The sequence below is a fragment of the Physeter macrocephalus genome, chromosome 1, assembly GCF_002837175.3.
Source record: "Physeter macrocephalus isolate SW-GA chromosome 1, ASM283717v5, whole genome shotgun sequence".
In the NCBI taxonomy this organism is placed as follows: Eukaryota; Metazoa; Chordata; class Mammalia; order Artiodactyla; family Physeteridae; genus Physeter; species Physeter macrocephalus.
The window spans coordinates 55,493,960-55,507,175 of record NC_041214.2 but is presented as its reverse complement, the minus strand read 5'-3'; the positions used below and the strand labels follow the sequence as shown (position 1 = coordinate 55,507,175).

At 36.7% G+C, this 13,216-nt stretch overlaps 1 protein-coding gene across 6 annotated transcripts in view; it reads right to left on the bottom strand.

The window, feature by feature from the left end:
- PPM1L (protein phosphatase, Mg2+/Mn2+ dependent 1L) overlaps nt 1-13,216 on the bottom strand; it is a 353,976-nt gene that overhangs the window by 135,505 nt on the left and 205,255 nt on the right. For all 6 annotated transcript variants that reach the window (XR_003680160.1, XM_028490691.2, XM_024124286.3 and 3 more), the window contains one exon: nt 5,440-5,614. Coding sequence is in view for 5 of the 6 variants with exons in the window: in XM_028490691.2 (XP_028346492.1) it covers nt 5,440-5,614 (175 nt within the window). In the remaining variant the exon portion in view is untranslated. The remainder of the gene's footprint in view (nt 1-5,439; nt 5,615-13,216) is intronic.

Here is a 13,216-nt window from a genome sequence, read left to right as displayed (position 1 = left end):
ATGCCTTAGGGTTCCTGATTGTGCAACAGAGAGTATCATTCTCAAATAAATGGGCCTACTCTCCTCACAATTCCCTCAAACACAAGGCATTACAAATCACACTACTTTAACAAGGGAATGTATAGATTATTTATGTCCAAACTTAAGAAAAAATTATAAACGATTTGAGATTGCTTAGAGAAATATGAATAATGTACCAGCATAAAAATAAATAACGCGAGAAAAGATTCCCTCTCAGGCTATTTCAACCCTTCAACTTTTGCCCACTATGACAAATAATAAATATTTAGGTTCATGATGCTCTCTGAGACAGATGCTCTCTGAAATGCTATTTTGATCTCTTCAAGTCATGCAACTGTTTTCCTTGGAAATTTCTCTCTGCTAAACCCAATCTATTGAAATGTGTATAAACTTGTGCTCCCATTCAAATAAAAACATTAATGGATCAAATGCAAACCATATCTTCTCATGCTAGATTTTGCTTAGCATTAGTAAGTGCTAATAACAGTATCTAAGCAATCTTAACAAGAATCCTTGAACGATGGCTCAGAACCTTTCCTTCCAAAATCTAGTTTTGCTTCACTCATACAGTCTCACTGCCCATCCCACCAACAAAAGCATGCCTGGGCAAATTCATGTGCAGATGCCAGGATAGCTAAGCGGTGGTCTTCTTTTAGTCAGATATTATAAACAAATTACATGGGCTGTCTGGGGAGGGAGGAGAAAAGCAACAGAGAAAGCAGAAGATTCAAGAAGAAGCTAAGTGCAACCTTGCAGAAACTATGGCTACCTGAGTTTTCCACCGTCAAGATACCAGAATCATAGTTTTAGAAATGGAAGACATCGATGAGATCCTGTTCATACGTTCGATTTATAGGGAAATAGGCTTTTTTCATTAACTGCTTTTAGAAGTTTAGAAGCCACAGATGGTGGTAACTGTCATTAAGTCACTCAGGCTGATTTATCAGTGGATGAGCATTAAAGACAAATTAACCTCTCAACAGACCAGGATATTGTCTAATTAATAATTAACTACTTCCTAAAACTGGGAGAGCTGAATTAAGAATGCAAGGAAGTAAAACTGGGAAAGCATGGAAGGAAGCTAAGCAGTTTAAAGCAAATGAGTGGCTTAGTGTAAGATGTTTGTATCTGAAGGTGTTAGATATTATTACCAATTTTCTGTCCTGATTCCTTTGTATCATGATGAATTTTTTTTGTTAGATAGTAATAACTTTTGATATTTTCTCCTCTTTTTTGGAATAAAATCATTCATATGTTCATATATGGGTAGTGGAGGAGAAGGCAGTGTTTTCATTTCACAACTCACAGTGACATTCATATGTCACCTCATGCAGGAATGACCAAGGGCAAACGGAGCCTGGAGCGGGTGATTTAAAGGTAGTTGTTGCCTGACTTCTCAGAGCTTCTGAAGATATTTTTAAGAATTTGCCTCTGTCTCCCCAAACACTGCATGTCAAGAAGGAACTCAACTAGCACTTTAAACTGGTCTCAGTGGTAGACAAGATCCAAATCTGTTCTCATTCAGCACTAGTGGCATTTGCAATATGAAGGACTAAGGACTTCCCCAAATATAATATATTTTACTATCATAATAACCCTGTGAGATTTTATTAGCCCAACTTTATACATGAAGAAACAGAGGCTCTAGGCATTAATCATACCAGTATTAAGCTAGAGGAAAGGCTGGGAATTTAGATCCTCCAACTCTCAATCCTGTAGTTACTTCCACTATTTCATGCTGTAGAGTTTATTGACAGATTAATTCCATGCCAAAGTATTTGTTCCTAAGGGTCACGTACAAATGTACCTCTGCAGATTAGATTAATCATTGCTCAACAACAGTGTAGGTGAGTGGAAAATTATTCCTGAGGAAGGAAAAGTTGAGTGGTGGGAGGTTGCAGCTGATGTTGATTCCCATCTTGGCGTCCCCTTGGGTCCCTTCATCACATGGACTGCATCTCTCTTCTCCTCACAAACCCATGTTCATCGTTTGTCCCTCAGGGTTTAGGCAAATGCCTCCCCCAAAGAATTCCATTGAAAATTTGAGCCACTTTCATTATTCCTTTATGCCACATCCCCTCAGCTTAACTTAAATTGCTTGTGCATATTACAGAGCATACTTATTTCAAAATCCTCAGGAATTTTTCTTCAGAAGTCATATATCTATGTTTCAGTGCCCAGCGAGACTTCATTAAGGAAGGTCTCTGTTTTCCTTTTCTATACTCATACCCCTTTCTTCCAACTGCCTAGCATATTGCTATGCATTTAACAAATGACTACTGAGTGAATGAGAACCTGCATTAATATGGTGAAAGCCCAGCTTGATTAGCAATGAGGAGCTTGGAGTCCCAGCTCTACAGCTAAGTAACTGTGTTACTTCAGGCAAATCTGTGGGTCTCAGTTTTCTCATTATAAAATGGTTATGGTAATCCTAATATTTATATGGAACCATAAAAGATCCAGAATTGCCAAAGCAATCCTGAGGGAAAGAAAAACAAAGGAGGAGGCATAACCCTCCCAGATTTCAGACAATACTACAAAGCTACAATAATCAAAACACTGTGGTACTGGCACAAAAACAGACATATGGATCAATGGAACAGAATAGAGAGCCCAGAAATAAACCCACACACCTATGGTCAATTAATCTTTGACAAAGGAGGCAAGAATATACAATGGGGAAAAGACGGTCTCTTCAGCAAGTGGTATTGGGGAAGTTGGACAGCCACATGTAAATCAATGAAGTTAGAACATTCCCTCACACCCTACACAAAAAATAAACTCAAAATGGCTTAAAAACTTAAACATAAGACATGACACCATAAAACTCCTAGGAGAGAGCATAGGCAAAACATTCTCTGACATAAATCATACCAACGTTTCCTTAGGTCAGTCTCCCAAGGCAATAGAAGTAAAAGCAAAAATAAACAAATGGAACCTAATCAAACTTATAAGCTTTTGCACAGTAAAGGAAACCATAAACAAAATGAAAAGACAACCTACGGACTGGGAGAAAATATTTGCAAATGATGCAACCAATAAGGGCTTAATTTCCAAACCATACAAACAGCTCACACAATTCAATTACAACAAAAACAACCCAATGGAAAAATGGGCAGAAGACCTAAATAGAGGTTTCTCCAAAGAAGATATACAGATGGCTAATAGGCACATGAAAAGATGCTCACCATCACTAATTATTAGAGAAATGTAAATCAAAACTACAATGAGGTATCACCACCTCACACCAGTAAGAATGGCTATCATTAAAAAATCCACAAATAATAAATGCTGGAGAGGGTGTGAAGAAAAAGGAACCCTCCTACAGTGTTGGTAGGAATGTAAATTGGTGCAGCCACTGTGGAAAACAGTATGGAAGTTCCTCAAAAAACTAAAAATAGAGTTGTCATATGATCCAGCAATCCCACTCCTGGGCATATACCCAGACAAAACTATAATTTGAAAAGATACAAGCACCCCTACATTCATAGCAGCACTATTTACAATAGCCAAGACATGGAAGCAACCTAAATGTCCACTGATGGATAAATGGATAAAGAAGATGTGGTAAATATGTACAATGGAATACTACTCAGCCATAAAAAAGAACGAAATAATGTCATTTGCAGCAACATGGATGGACTTAGAGATTATCATACTAAGTGAAGTAAGTCAGAAAGAGAAAAACAAATACCATGATATCACTTATATGTGGAATCTAAACTACAACACAAATGAACATATCTATGAAACAGACACAGACTCATAGGCACAGGGAACAGACTTGTGGTTGCCAAGGGGGAAGTGGGGTGGGGGAGGGAAGGATTGGGAGTTTGGGATTAGCAGATGCAAACTATTATATATAGGATGGATAAACAACAGGGTCCTACTGTATAGAACTGGGAACTATATTCAATATCCTGTGATAAACCATAATAGAAAAGAATATGAAAAAGAATATATATATATATATATATATAAAACTGAATCACTTTGCTGTACAGCAGAAATTTACACAACATTGTAAATCAACTATACTTCAATAAAATTTAAAAAGTGATTATGGGGACAGGAAGTAGATGAACTATTTGACTTCTATGATCTCTGAGATGCTATGAAAATTTAAATATTATTTTGATTGGGCCGATATAGCTTTACTTTACTCCACTGGGGATGAGAGAGGAGATGAATGAGAATTCCAAAGAGAAGAATGTTAAACACAAGACAAATACAGAGACCAAATAAATAAATACCAACAGACAGAAGAGAGCCATTGTGTCTGGAAAACATAATAAAGCAAAGGAGAATCAGAGAGAGTAGAGATGTCCTGGGTGAGGCTAGAAATGGGTATCTATCATGTGGATGTACAGAGGTTAAAAGGTTGAATGAAAATGTGGACAGCTTAATAACTAGAAAAACTGCATCAGTGGTTAGGCATGTGCAGCATTTTTTTTTAAATCTGCTCTTCTGTTTGCTATTCAAGCTTGAAATCAAATGTTAAGAATGTCAGCATTGAGACTGTTTAAGATCATGTGAAAGAAAATAAGATGTAAAATAACAACTTCCTTGTAGAAATAAAAACAGAAGCTCCTGGTATTAAAAAGGAAATTAATACTACCAATGTTTGACCGTTAGAAACCTATTTTCCCATACTTTTTTCTCCATTTCTGCAGGGGTGGTATGACAATTTTAATCAAGATATTTTTCCTGAATAAGTTTAATTTTATTAAAGATTTTAATAATTCCAAGTAATACTGCACTGGTTTCATTAAAATTAGGTTTTAGCCGACAAACCATGTAATAGATAAAATGGTGTTGTAAGGAGGTCTATCCAGGCCTTCAGTAAGCTCCTTCGGATAATATGAACTTATGGAAGGCAGTGAACCGAAGTGTCCAGTGTGGTGTTAGGGGCTAGGATTCATCTGAGGAGCTTAAGGAAAAGAAAGTCAAGTTCAGCTTGAAACTTCAGGAAAAAAATGGTACCTCTTTAGAAAAGAAGATCTCTGAAATTAAAAAATAACACCTGAAGCAACTAACAGTTCTTGGATTATTGGATGTAAATGTTTTCAGCTGGTATCCAAAATTGAAGTGACACTTTAAAAGATTAAATCAACAGGAGCACATGCTTGATAAAAGGCCAGAACAATTCCACTTAAAAAAGAGCCAAAATTTTAAAGGGATTTGATATTTAAGAGCCATTTTTAGAAATCTCCTGATGAAATCTTTGATACTAAAACTGCAGAGAAGAAACTTACTGTTAATCCATGTTATATAACTTTGAATCCAGTCTGCCCTTCACCTTGTACCAAAGAAAAGGACCTAATTTAACCAAAATCTAAAAAGAAATTTTTTCAGGGAAAAAACATTGTGTGCGTGCGTGTGTGTGTGTGTGTGTGTGTCTATTAAAGACCAACATACCTGCTTCATCATAGGATACAGTCAATTTTTCTAGCATTTCGCGGTCAATTGATAGAATCTGCTGTTCGAGGATGGTCTGGTAAGACAATACACTATTTTCTTTGTCTTTCTCGTAGTCTTGAAGATGCTGTTTAAGGGCCTCTGGGAGTCGAGATTTTACATATTCAGCCGCCGTCTGCAGATAAAACAAGTAGAGAACCCCATTAGTATTTCTCATCTTAGGCTTTGAACTTCCCCTCAGGTGCTGTAGTGAGAACTCAAAGTACTGTGGAACCAACTCTTTAGACAATCACATTCTTGTCACTGTTGTCATTTTTAGACTCCACTGTACCAAGTAAGGTTGATCTTCAAATACACAGAATTACAGACCTCTAAGAGTTTTCTATCAGGTTTAAAGGTACAAAAGATGATGGATTGGCATTCATGGAGTTGAACTCAGAGTTTCAGCTATTCCACTGAACCCAGAAGGCCCTGTGATAGTAATTTTACTGGATATAAATCTGACTCGCCCTAATCTAGACGGCATAAACTAGTAACTCATCTCAGCAGTAAGCTGTCCTAACCTGTGGCATCCAAACCTCTGCTTTGCTTTCCTGTTCTCTGCTCATTAATGCTTATGCAGGAACTCTTGTGAAGTAAATAAAAAGGAAAGCCCTCTGCTAGGGCGGATAATGGAATAATAGGAGAAACAGAAAACGAGACCTAAAACAAAGATGCCTCAACCTGAAAAGAACTGTTCACCACTTAAATATCTGGCCTTTATATATATTATTCTTAACTTTTTTCCCCCTGCTTCTTCCTACATTATCTGCACAGTGTACTCCCAACTAGTAACATCTGAAATTACACACAGTGACTTTCAACCAGGTAAGCAAGCTTCCCTTGGAGGTAGGAAGGAAGACATCTGTACTTTGAAAAAGACCTTCCCAAAGATTCTGAGACATTCTTCTGGTGGACTGGGGCCATAGCACACTCTTCTCCCTTCCAGTTAAGAATCACAGTTAAAGTTAAATAGAACTTTAAGGGAGAAATTAAGTAATACGGCAGCATGTATGACTCAGGAGAATTGAAATTCTTAAAACATATCTCTTGAGAATGCCAAGAGTTTTGGCATCTTCTTACAGTGCAGTCCTCCATCATATGTATAGGGTCTAAAGTTGATAAATAAATGAAGGCATACATATATTGTTTAAAATTATACTCACAATCACTAGAAAACTAAAATAAAAGAAACTGTTAAACAGGATTGTCTCTGGGGTATGGGCCCAGAATAAGGTGAAGACATATCTACATAGTTTAATATTTTTTAAAAATTCCTGTAATTAAAAAAAATTATCTTTAAAATATGTTCTTTTGGTAAAGAACCTTCGTAGTTTTCCTTCTAAATGTTAGCACAGTTTAGGATGAAAAGAAACTTGCCAGAACAATGACAACTGACTTCTCAGGAAAAACTCCCTGGGAAGTGGTGGAAAAAGTTATATTTCAGTCTTCAGAGTAGCAAAATATAGCACACAACACTTCATTTCCAGATTTATATTTGGATCCCCTAAGTCGGTTGCTGATGAAATTACAACTTTAAAATATCACCAAACACTGTTCATTTTCTCTGCCAGCCAGCTAGTGCAGAACAAATAAAATTATTCCATAGAATGTAAATGGACTCAGCACATTAGCACAACATATTTAATTCTAGAGTTTCATAACAATTTTCTCCTGACAATGGAAAATAAAGAGACATACTGCAGAATAACTATTTTAAAATTCACACTACCTTGCTATTCAGTGTAACACGTGTCTTGAATTTTTTTCCTTGGAAATATCTATGAGGTACAGGAAATAATTCCATAATGCACGTTTAACAAATATTGGTGTATTCAGTATAACTGAAAGCATACCACTCATTTCCTTCCTATTGTGTCCACTGATTTACTCTTTTTTTTTTTTTTTTTTTTTTTTTTTTTTTTTGTGGTACGCGGGCCTCTCACTGCTGTGGCCTCTCCCGTTGCGGAGCACAGGCTCAGCGGCCATGGCTCATGGGCCCAGCCGCTCCGCGGCATATGGGATTCTCCCGGACCAGGGCACGAACCCGTGTACCTTGCATCGGCAGGCGGGCTCTCAACCACTGCGCCACCAGGGGAGCCCGATTTACTCTTTTAATTAAATCATGGTGGAGGTCTTGGAACCGGGCCTATATTTTTTACTATAGTGGAATTAAATTTTGGCATTTCATTTCTAAAACAGTACAACTTCATGTATAGTCAGCCCTCTGTATCTGCGGGTTCCACATCTGTGGATTCAACCAGCTGCAGACAGAAGATATTTGGAAAGGAACCCTGCCCCACCAGCCCAGGTAGGTGCCCTCAACCAGCACCAGAGCTCCTCCAACGTGGCCCTAAGCCTTGCCCATCCCATCAGGCACCCTTGGCAGGCACCAGCATCCCCCCAAAGCGGCTTCCGCCCCAGGGGTCAGCCCTGCACACCAGAACACCTGCAACAGTTGTAGCCAGTCCTTACAGCCAGCTGTACTGGGGGCCAGCCCTGCACACCAGTGTGGCCTCAGTAAGAGGACCATTTTCTTACACCATATACAAAAATAAACTCAAAATGGATTAAAGACTTTAAGGCCTGAAACCATAAAACTCCTAGAAGAAAACACAGTCAGTATGCTCTTTGACACTGATCTTAGCAATTTTTTTTGGCTCTGTCCCCTCAGGCAGAGGAAACAAAAGCAAAAATAAACAAATGGAACTACATCAAACTAAAAAGCTTTTGCACAGCAAAGGAAACCATCAACAAAACAAAAAGGCAACCTAATGAACAGGAGAAGCTATTTGCAAATGGTGTATCTGATAAGGGGTTATTATCCAAAGTATATAAAGAAGTCATACAATTAAATTTTAAAAATCCGTTTAAAAAATGGGCAGAGAACCTGAATAGACATTTCTCCAAAGAAGACATACAGATGGCCAACGGACACATGAAAAGATGCTCAACGTCATTAATCATCAGGGAAATGCAAATCAAAATCACAATGAGATATCACCTCACACCTGTCAGAATGGCTGTCATCAAAAAGACCACAAATAACAAGTGCTGCGAAGGATGTGGAGAAAAGGGAACCCTTGTACACTGTTGGTGGGAATGTAAATTGGTGCTGCCACTATGGAAAACAGTATGAAGGTTCCTCAAAAAATTAAAAATAGAACTACCAAACGATCTAGCAATTCCACTTCTGAGTATTTACCCAAGGGAAAAAAACCCACTAATTCAAAAAGATATATACACCCCTATGTTCACTGTAGCACTATTTACTATAGCCAAGATATGGAAGCAACCTAAAAGTCCAGTAATAGATGAATGGATAAGAGAAGATATGGTATATATATGTACAAAGGAAATAACTCAACTATAAAAAAGAATGAAATCTTGCCATTTGCAACAAAATGGTATTATGCTAAGTGAAATAAATTAGGCAGAGAAAGACAAACACTATGTGATCTCATTTATATGTGGAATCTAAAAAACAAACGAACAAACCAAACAACACAGAAACAGACTTATGGATATAGAGAACAAACTGGTGGTTGCCAGAGGAGAGGGAGTGGGAAGTTGGGTGAAATAGGTGAAGGGGATTAAGAGGTGCGAACGTCGAGTTATAAAATAAATAAATCACGGAGACGTAATACACAGCATAAGGAATATGTAGGCATCCCTTGTTTTATTGTGCTTCAATTTATTGCTTTTGTTTTTGTTTGTTTGTTTGTTTTTAAGAATTGAAGGTTTGTGGCAACCCCACATTGTAAGATAATGGTTAGCATTTTTTAGCAATAAAGTATTTTTTTTTCAGAAAGTCTTCATTTTAAGCCATGAAATTGTTTCTGCAAATCGTTTGTTTTTTAACTTTTTATTTTATATTGGAGTATAGTTGATTAACAATGTTGTGTTAGTTTCAGGTGTGCAGCAAAGTGATTCAATTATACATATACATGTAACTATTCTTTTTCAAATTGTTTTCTCATTTAGATTCTTACATAATATTGAGCAGAGTTCCCTGTGCTATATATACAGTAGGTCCTTGTTGGTTAGCCATTTTAAATATAGCAGTGTGTACATGTCAATCGCAAACTCCCTAACTATCTTACTCGTGGACTCAGCAGATGAAAAAAAAATAAAGTATTTTAAAATTGAGTTACATTACATTGGTTTTTTAAGACATAATGCTATTGCACACTTAATAGACTATAATGTAAAAATAACTTTTACATGCAATCGGAAACCAAAAAATTCGTGACTCACTTTATTGCAATATTTGCTTTATTGTGGCGGTCTGGAACCAAACCCACAATATCTCAGAGGTATGACTGTAGTCGATCATACTGTAATAATTTTGTATGGTGACAGGTGGTTACTGGACTTACTGTCTTACTGATTGTCAACTATGTTGTACACCTGAAACTAACATAATACTGTACGTCAACTATACTTCAATTTTTTTAAATTCCAAAAAAATACCAGAGAGTTCCCAAAAGCAAAAAGTGAATTTGTCATGCCAGCGACTATTTACATAGCATTTACATTGTATTAGGTATTATAAGTGATCTAGAGATGATTTAAAGTATATGCATAGGTTATATGTAAATATTACACCATTTGATATGCAACTTGAGCAACTCATATTTTGGTATCCAAGAGGGTCCTGGAACCAATCCTCTGGATACTGAGGGACTACTGTATAGAGTTCTTTCCTCTGGGAAAGATTTTTAAGAGGAATAGGAAGAAACAACTCTAGCAAAATACTAGCTTCTATCAAGATATTTCAAGAAATCGCCTTTATACTGAGGTGATTCTCTAAATGTATTCAAATGTCAGTCAAAACCTTATGTTCAAGCATAAACCTATGCCAAAAAACAGGATGTCATACAAATACCTTATGATCTCACTTATATGTGGAAAATAAAAACAAAACAAAACAAAAACACAAAAACCAAACTCATAGATACAGAGAATAGACTGGTGGGTGCCAGAGGTGAGCAAAATGGGTGAAAGTGGTTAAAAGATATCAAACTTCCACTTAAAAAAAAAAATAAGTCCTGGGGTTATAATGTACTGCATGGTGACTATAGTTAATAAGGCTGTATTGCTTAGTTCAAAGTTGATAAGAGAACAGATTTTAAACGTTTTCATCACAGGAAAAAATGCATAACTATGTGTGGTTAACTAGACCTTATTGTGGTGATCATTTTGCAACATATACAAATATTGAATCATTATGCTGTACACCTGAAACTAATATGTCAATCATACCTCAATAGAAAAACAAGCTGTCATATTATTAACTGAGATTGGAATTATTGCACAGGTGATAGAGAATACAAATAGCAATTTAAATTTTAAAACTTCACTAGAATTCTAAAAATGAAGTGAAAAACAAAATTAAAATATAGGATTACTTATCTATTCTTTAATCAATGATAAGAGCTACTAGAAGTTTAAGTCCTAAATTGCATATTCTTATAACCTAACTATCAGAAACAGTACTTTGTTACCATTTTCAGTGTCTTGCATTTGTGCGGTACTTTATAATTTTCTGAGCAATTTATGCTGTTATCATTCTGTATCTTCAAAATAACTTTGAGCGAAAGTAGGCAAATTATGGATTTGGCCAATCCTTCACATCCTCCAAAGTAGGCTCAAATGCTATAAACTCTGTTAGTGAACCCACCTAATAGCAACCAACAGTCTTTCAAGTATTTAGAGAGGTACAGGTATTTTAGCTCCCCAGTTTAGCTGATGTAAAGACTGTATCTTACACATCTTGTGCTCTCCCAGCACCCAGTTCAGTACTTTCTACCACAGAAGCTGAATATCTTCACTGTATCCAAGAATCAGGGATTTTGAGATAGCTTTTAGAGAAAACTTTTGGACAGTTCATAATTCTTTGCCTGCAATCAGAACTTCCTTTCATGATTCTAGAAACAGCATACAAGTCTGGTTTTTTACTGGCAAATGGAACTACACCGGGTCTTCAATCATTATTGGAGCCATTATTTTAGGAAGTAAAAGGCTGAAACCCAAATCAACATTCACATGCCAACAAGGTAAATTATGTACTTCATATACAAAGCTGTATATGAAGCTTTATTTAAAACTTCCTCTCCATAATTGTTTGATCTTTTCCATTCTTGCCTCTATTTCTTCATTTGGCAATTATCTCAATTCTGCTAGGACTCTCTGAGCAGTCATGTAGAATGCCTCAGAATTGTGTCCAAGTGAAGGGTTGCCTTGAGGGGTGTTAACTCCTCCTGGGCATTCAGGTTTTGCTTGTCTGAACTGCTGAGTAGGTTCCCAAACATACCCCAGGTGGTGGCAGAGAAGCCTCAGGACAGAAAGGGGAAGACACAGGTTCATCAGTTCTTCCAGTTATACCTGGGAAGATGGTTAATAGCTAGAATAAAAAGATGAGCTAAAAGCTTGTGAGGTAGGGCACAAAAGGTGCCCAAAGCACCTTCTTACAGAATGTGCATACATTCATATTACCCATGCCAACTTCAGTCTGGAAGACAGAAAAGGGCTAGAGTATAAACCCTGTAAAAGGACTCAATGGATGAAAAAGATAAAAGAAGCAGAATGATTGAGGATCTAAATTCTGGGAACCTAGTGGATAGAATGCTGACCTAGTAGGTCATTATGTTAAAACGCTATTTACTATAACAGTTGAATGTTCTTTAAGAAATAACCAGTGTATATGAAAGAGTTTGGTGGGGGACACGGAGGGAGAGTGCAAAAAAAAAAAGTGCATTTCAAAAGCTGCTAAACGCTTCACAGTTCATCTTAAAAAGAAAACCTGTCAGCCAGCCAATTCTAATTTATTGAGCATCTGCTGAGTGAAGCACATTAGATTTGACGCTGTTGGGAGAACAGACCTCTGCCATCAACCTGCAGTTTTAACATGCAAACAGCACACACAGGTGAAACACTGGAAAAACACATTTTACAAACCAATACAAAAACAGACAGGAATCTTGAGATGAATTTTGTTTAACATATGAGCTACTGTGAGTGCTGAGCGGCCTCTAGGGAGAGAAATTAAAGAGGGCACAAGAAAAAGAATCAGGAAATCATTGCGGTGTTGTTTAAGGATCCGTTTTGAGGTAAGAAGTTCTTGCTGGAGGAAAGAAAAGCAATCTAGAAAGTAGTGAATGTGAGTTCATGCGGAGAAATCATAAAAAAGGTGATGAAACTAGGAGTCTGAGAGAGATGAGAGGTGGAGAAGTTTTAACTCCCTGTTAAACCGTAGAGCTTTGATTTGTAGCAGTTAGTTAACAGGAAACAACCGAAACAACAAAAAGAGTGAATAAATTATCAAATCTTGTCTGAGTAAGAATGTGCTTGGAGTTGAGCTTAAAATGCACTGAAAGAGAAAAAGATTAAAGCAGGGAGACAAATAAAAAGTCTGAAGGAAAGGAAAATGGCCTTCTACACTGTGATTGGAATATAAATCGGACACTTTTGGGACAGCAAATGAAAAAAAGTAACAAAAACTTTAAAGTAATTTACACTTTTAACCTAGTAATTGTCTTTCCAGGAATTTATTTTAAGAAAATTTAAAGATGAGCATAAAGACTTGTGTAGCAAACATGTTTATCAAAGTATTATTCAAGATCATGAAAATTTGTCTACAAATTGGTTATGTCATGGGATAGCCAAGAAATGGAACACAATGCAGCTATTAAAAATCATGTTATGAAAAAAAAATCATGTTATGAAAGAATATTAA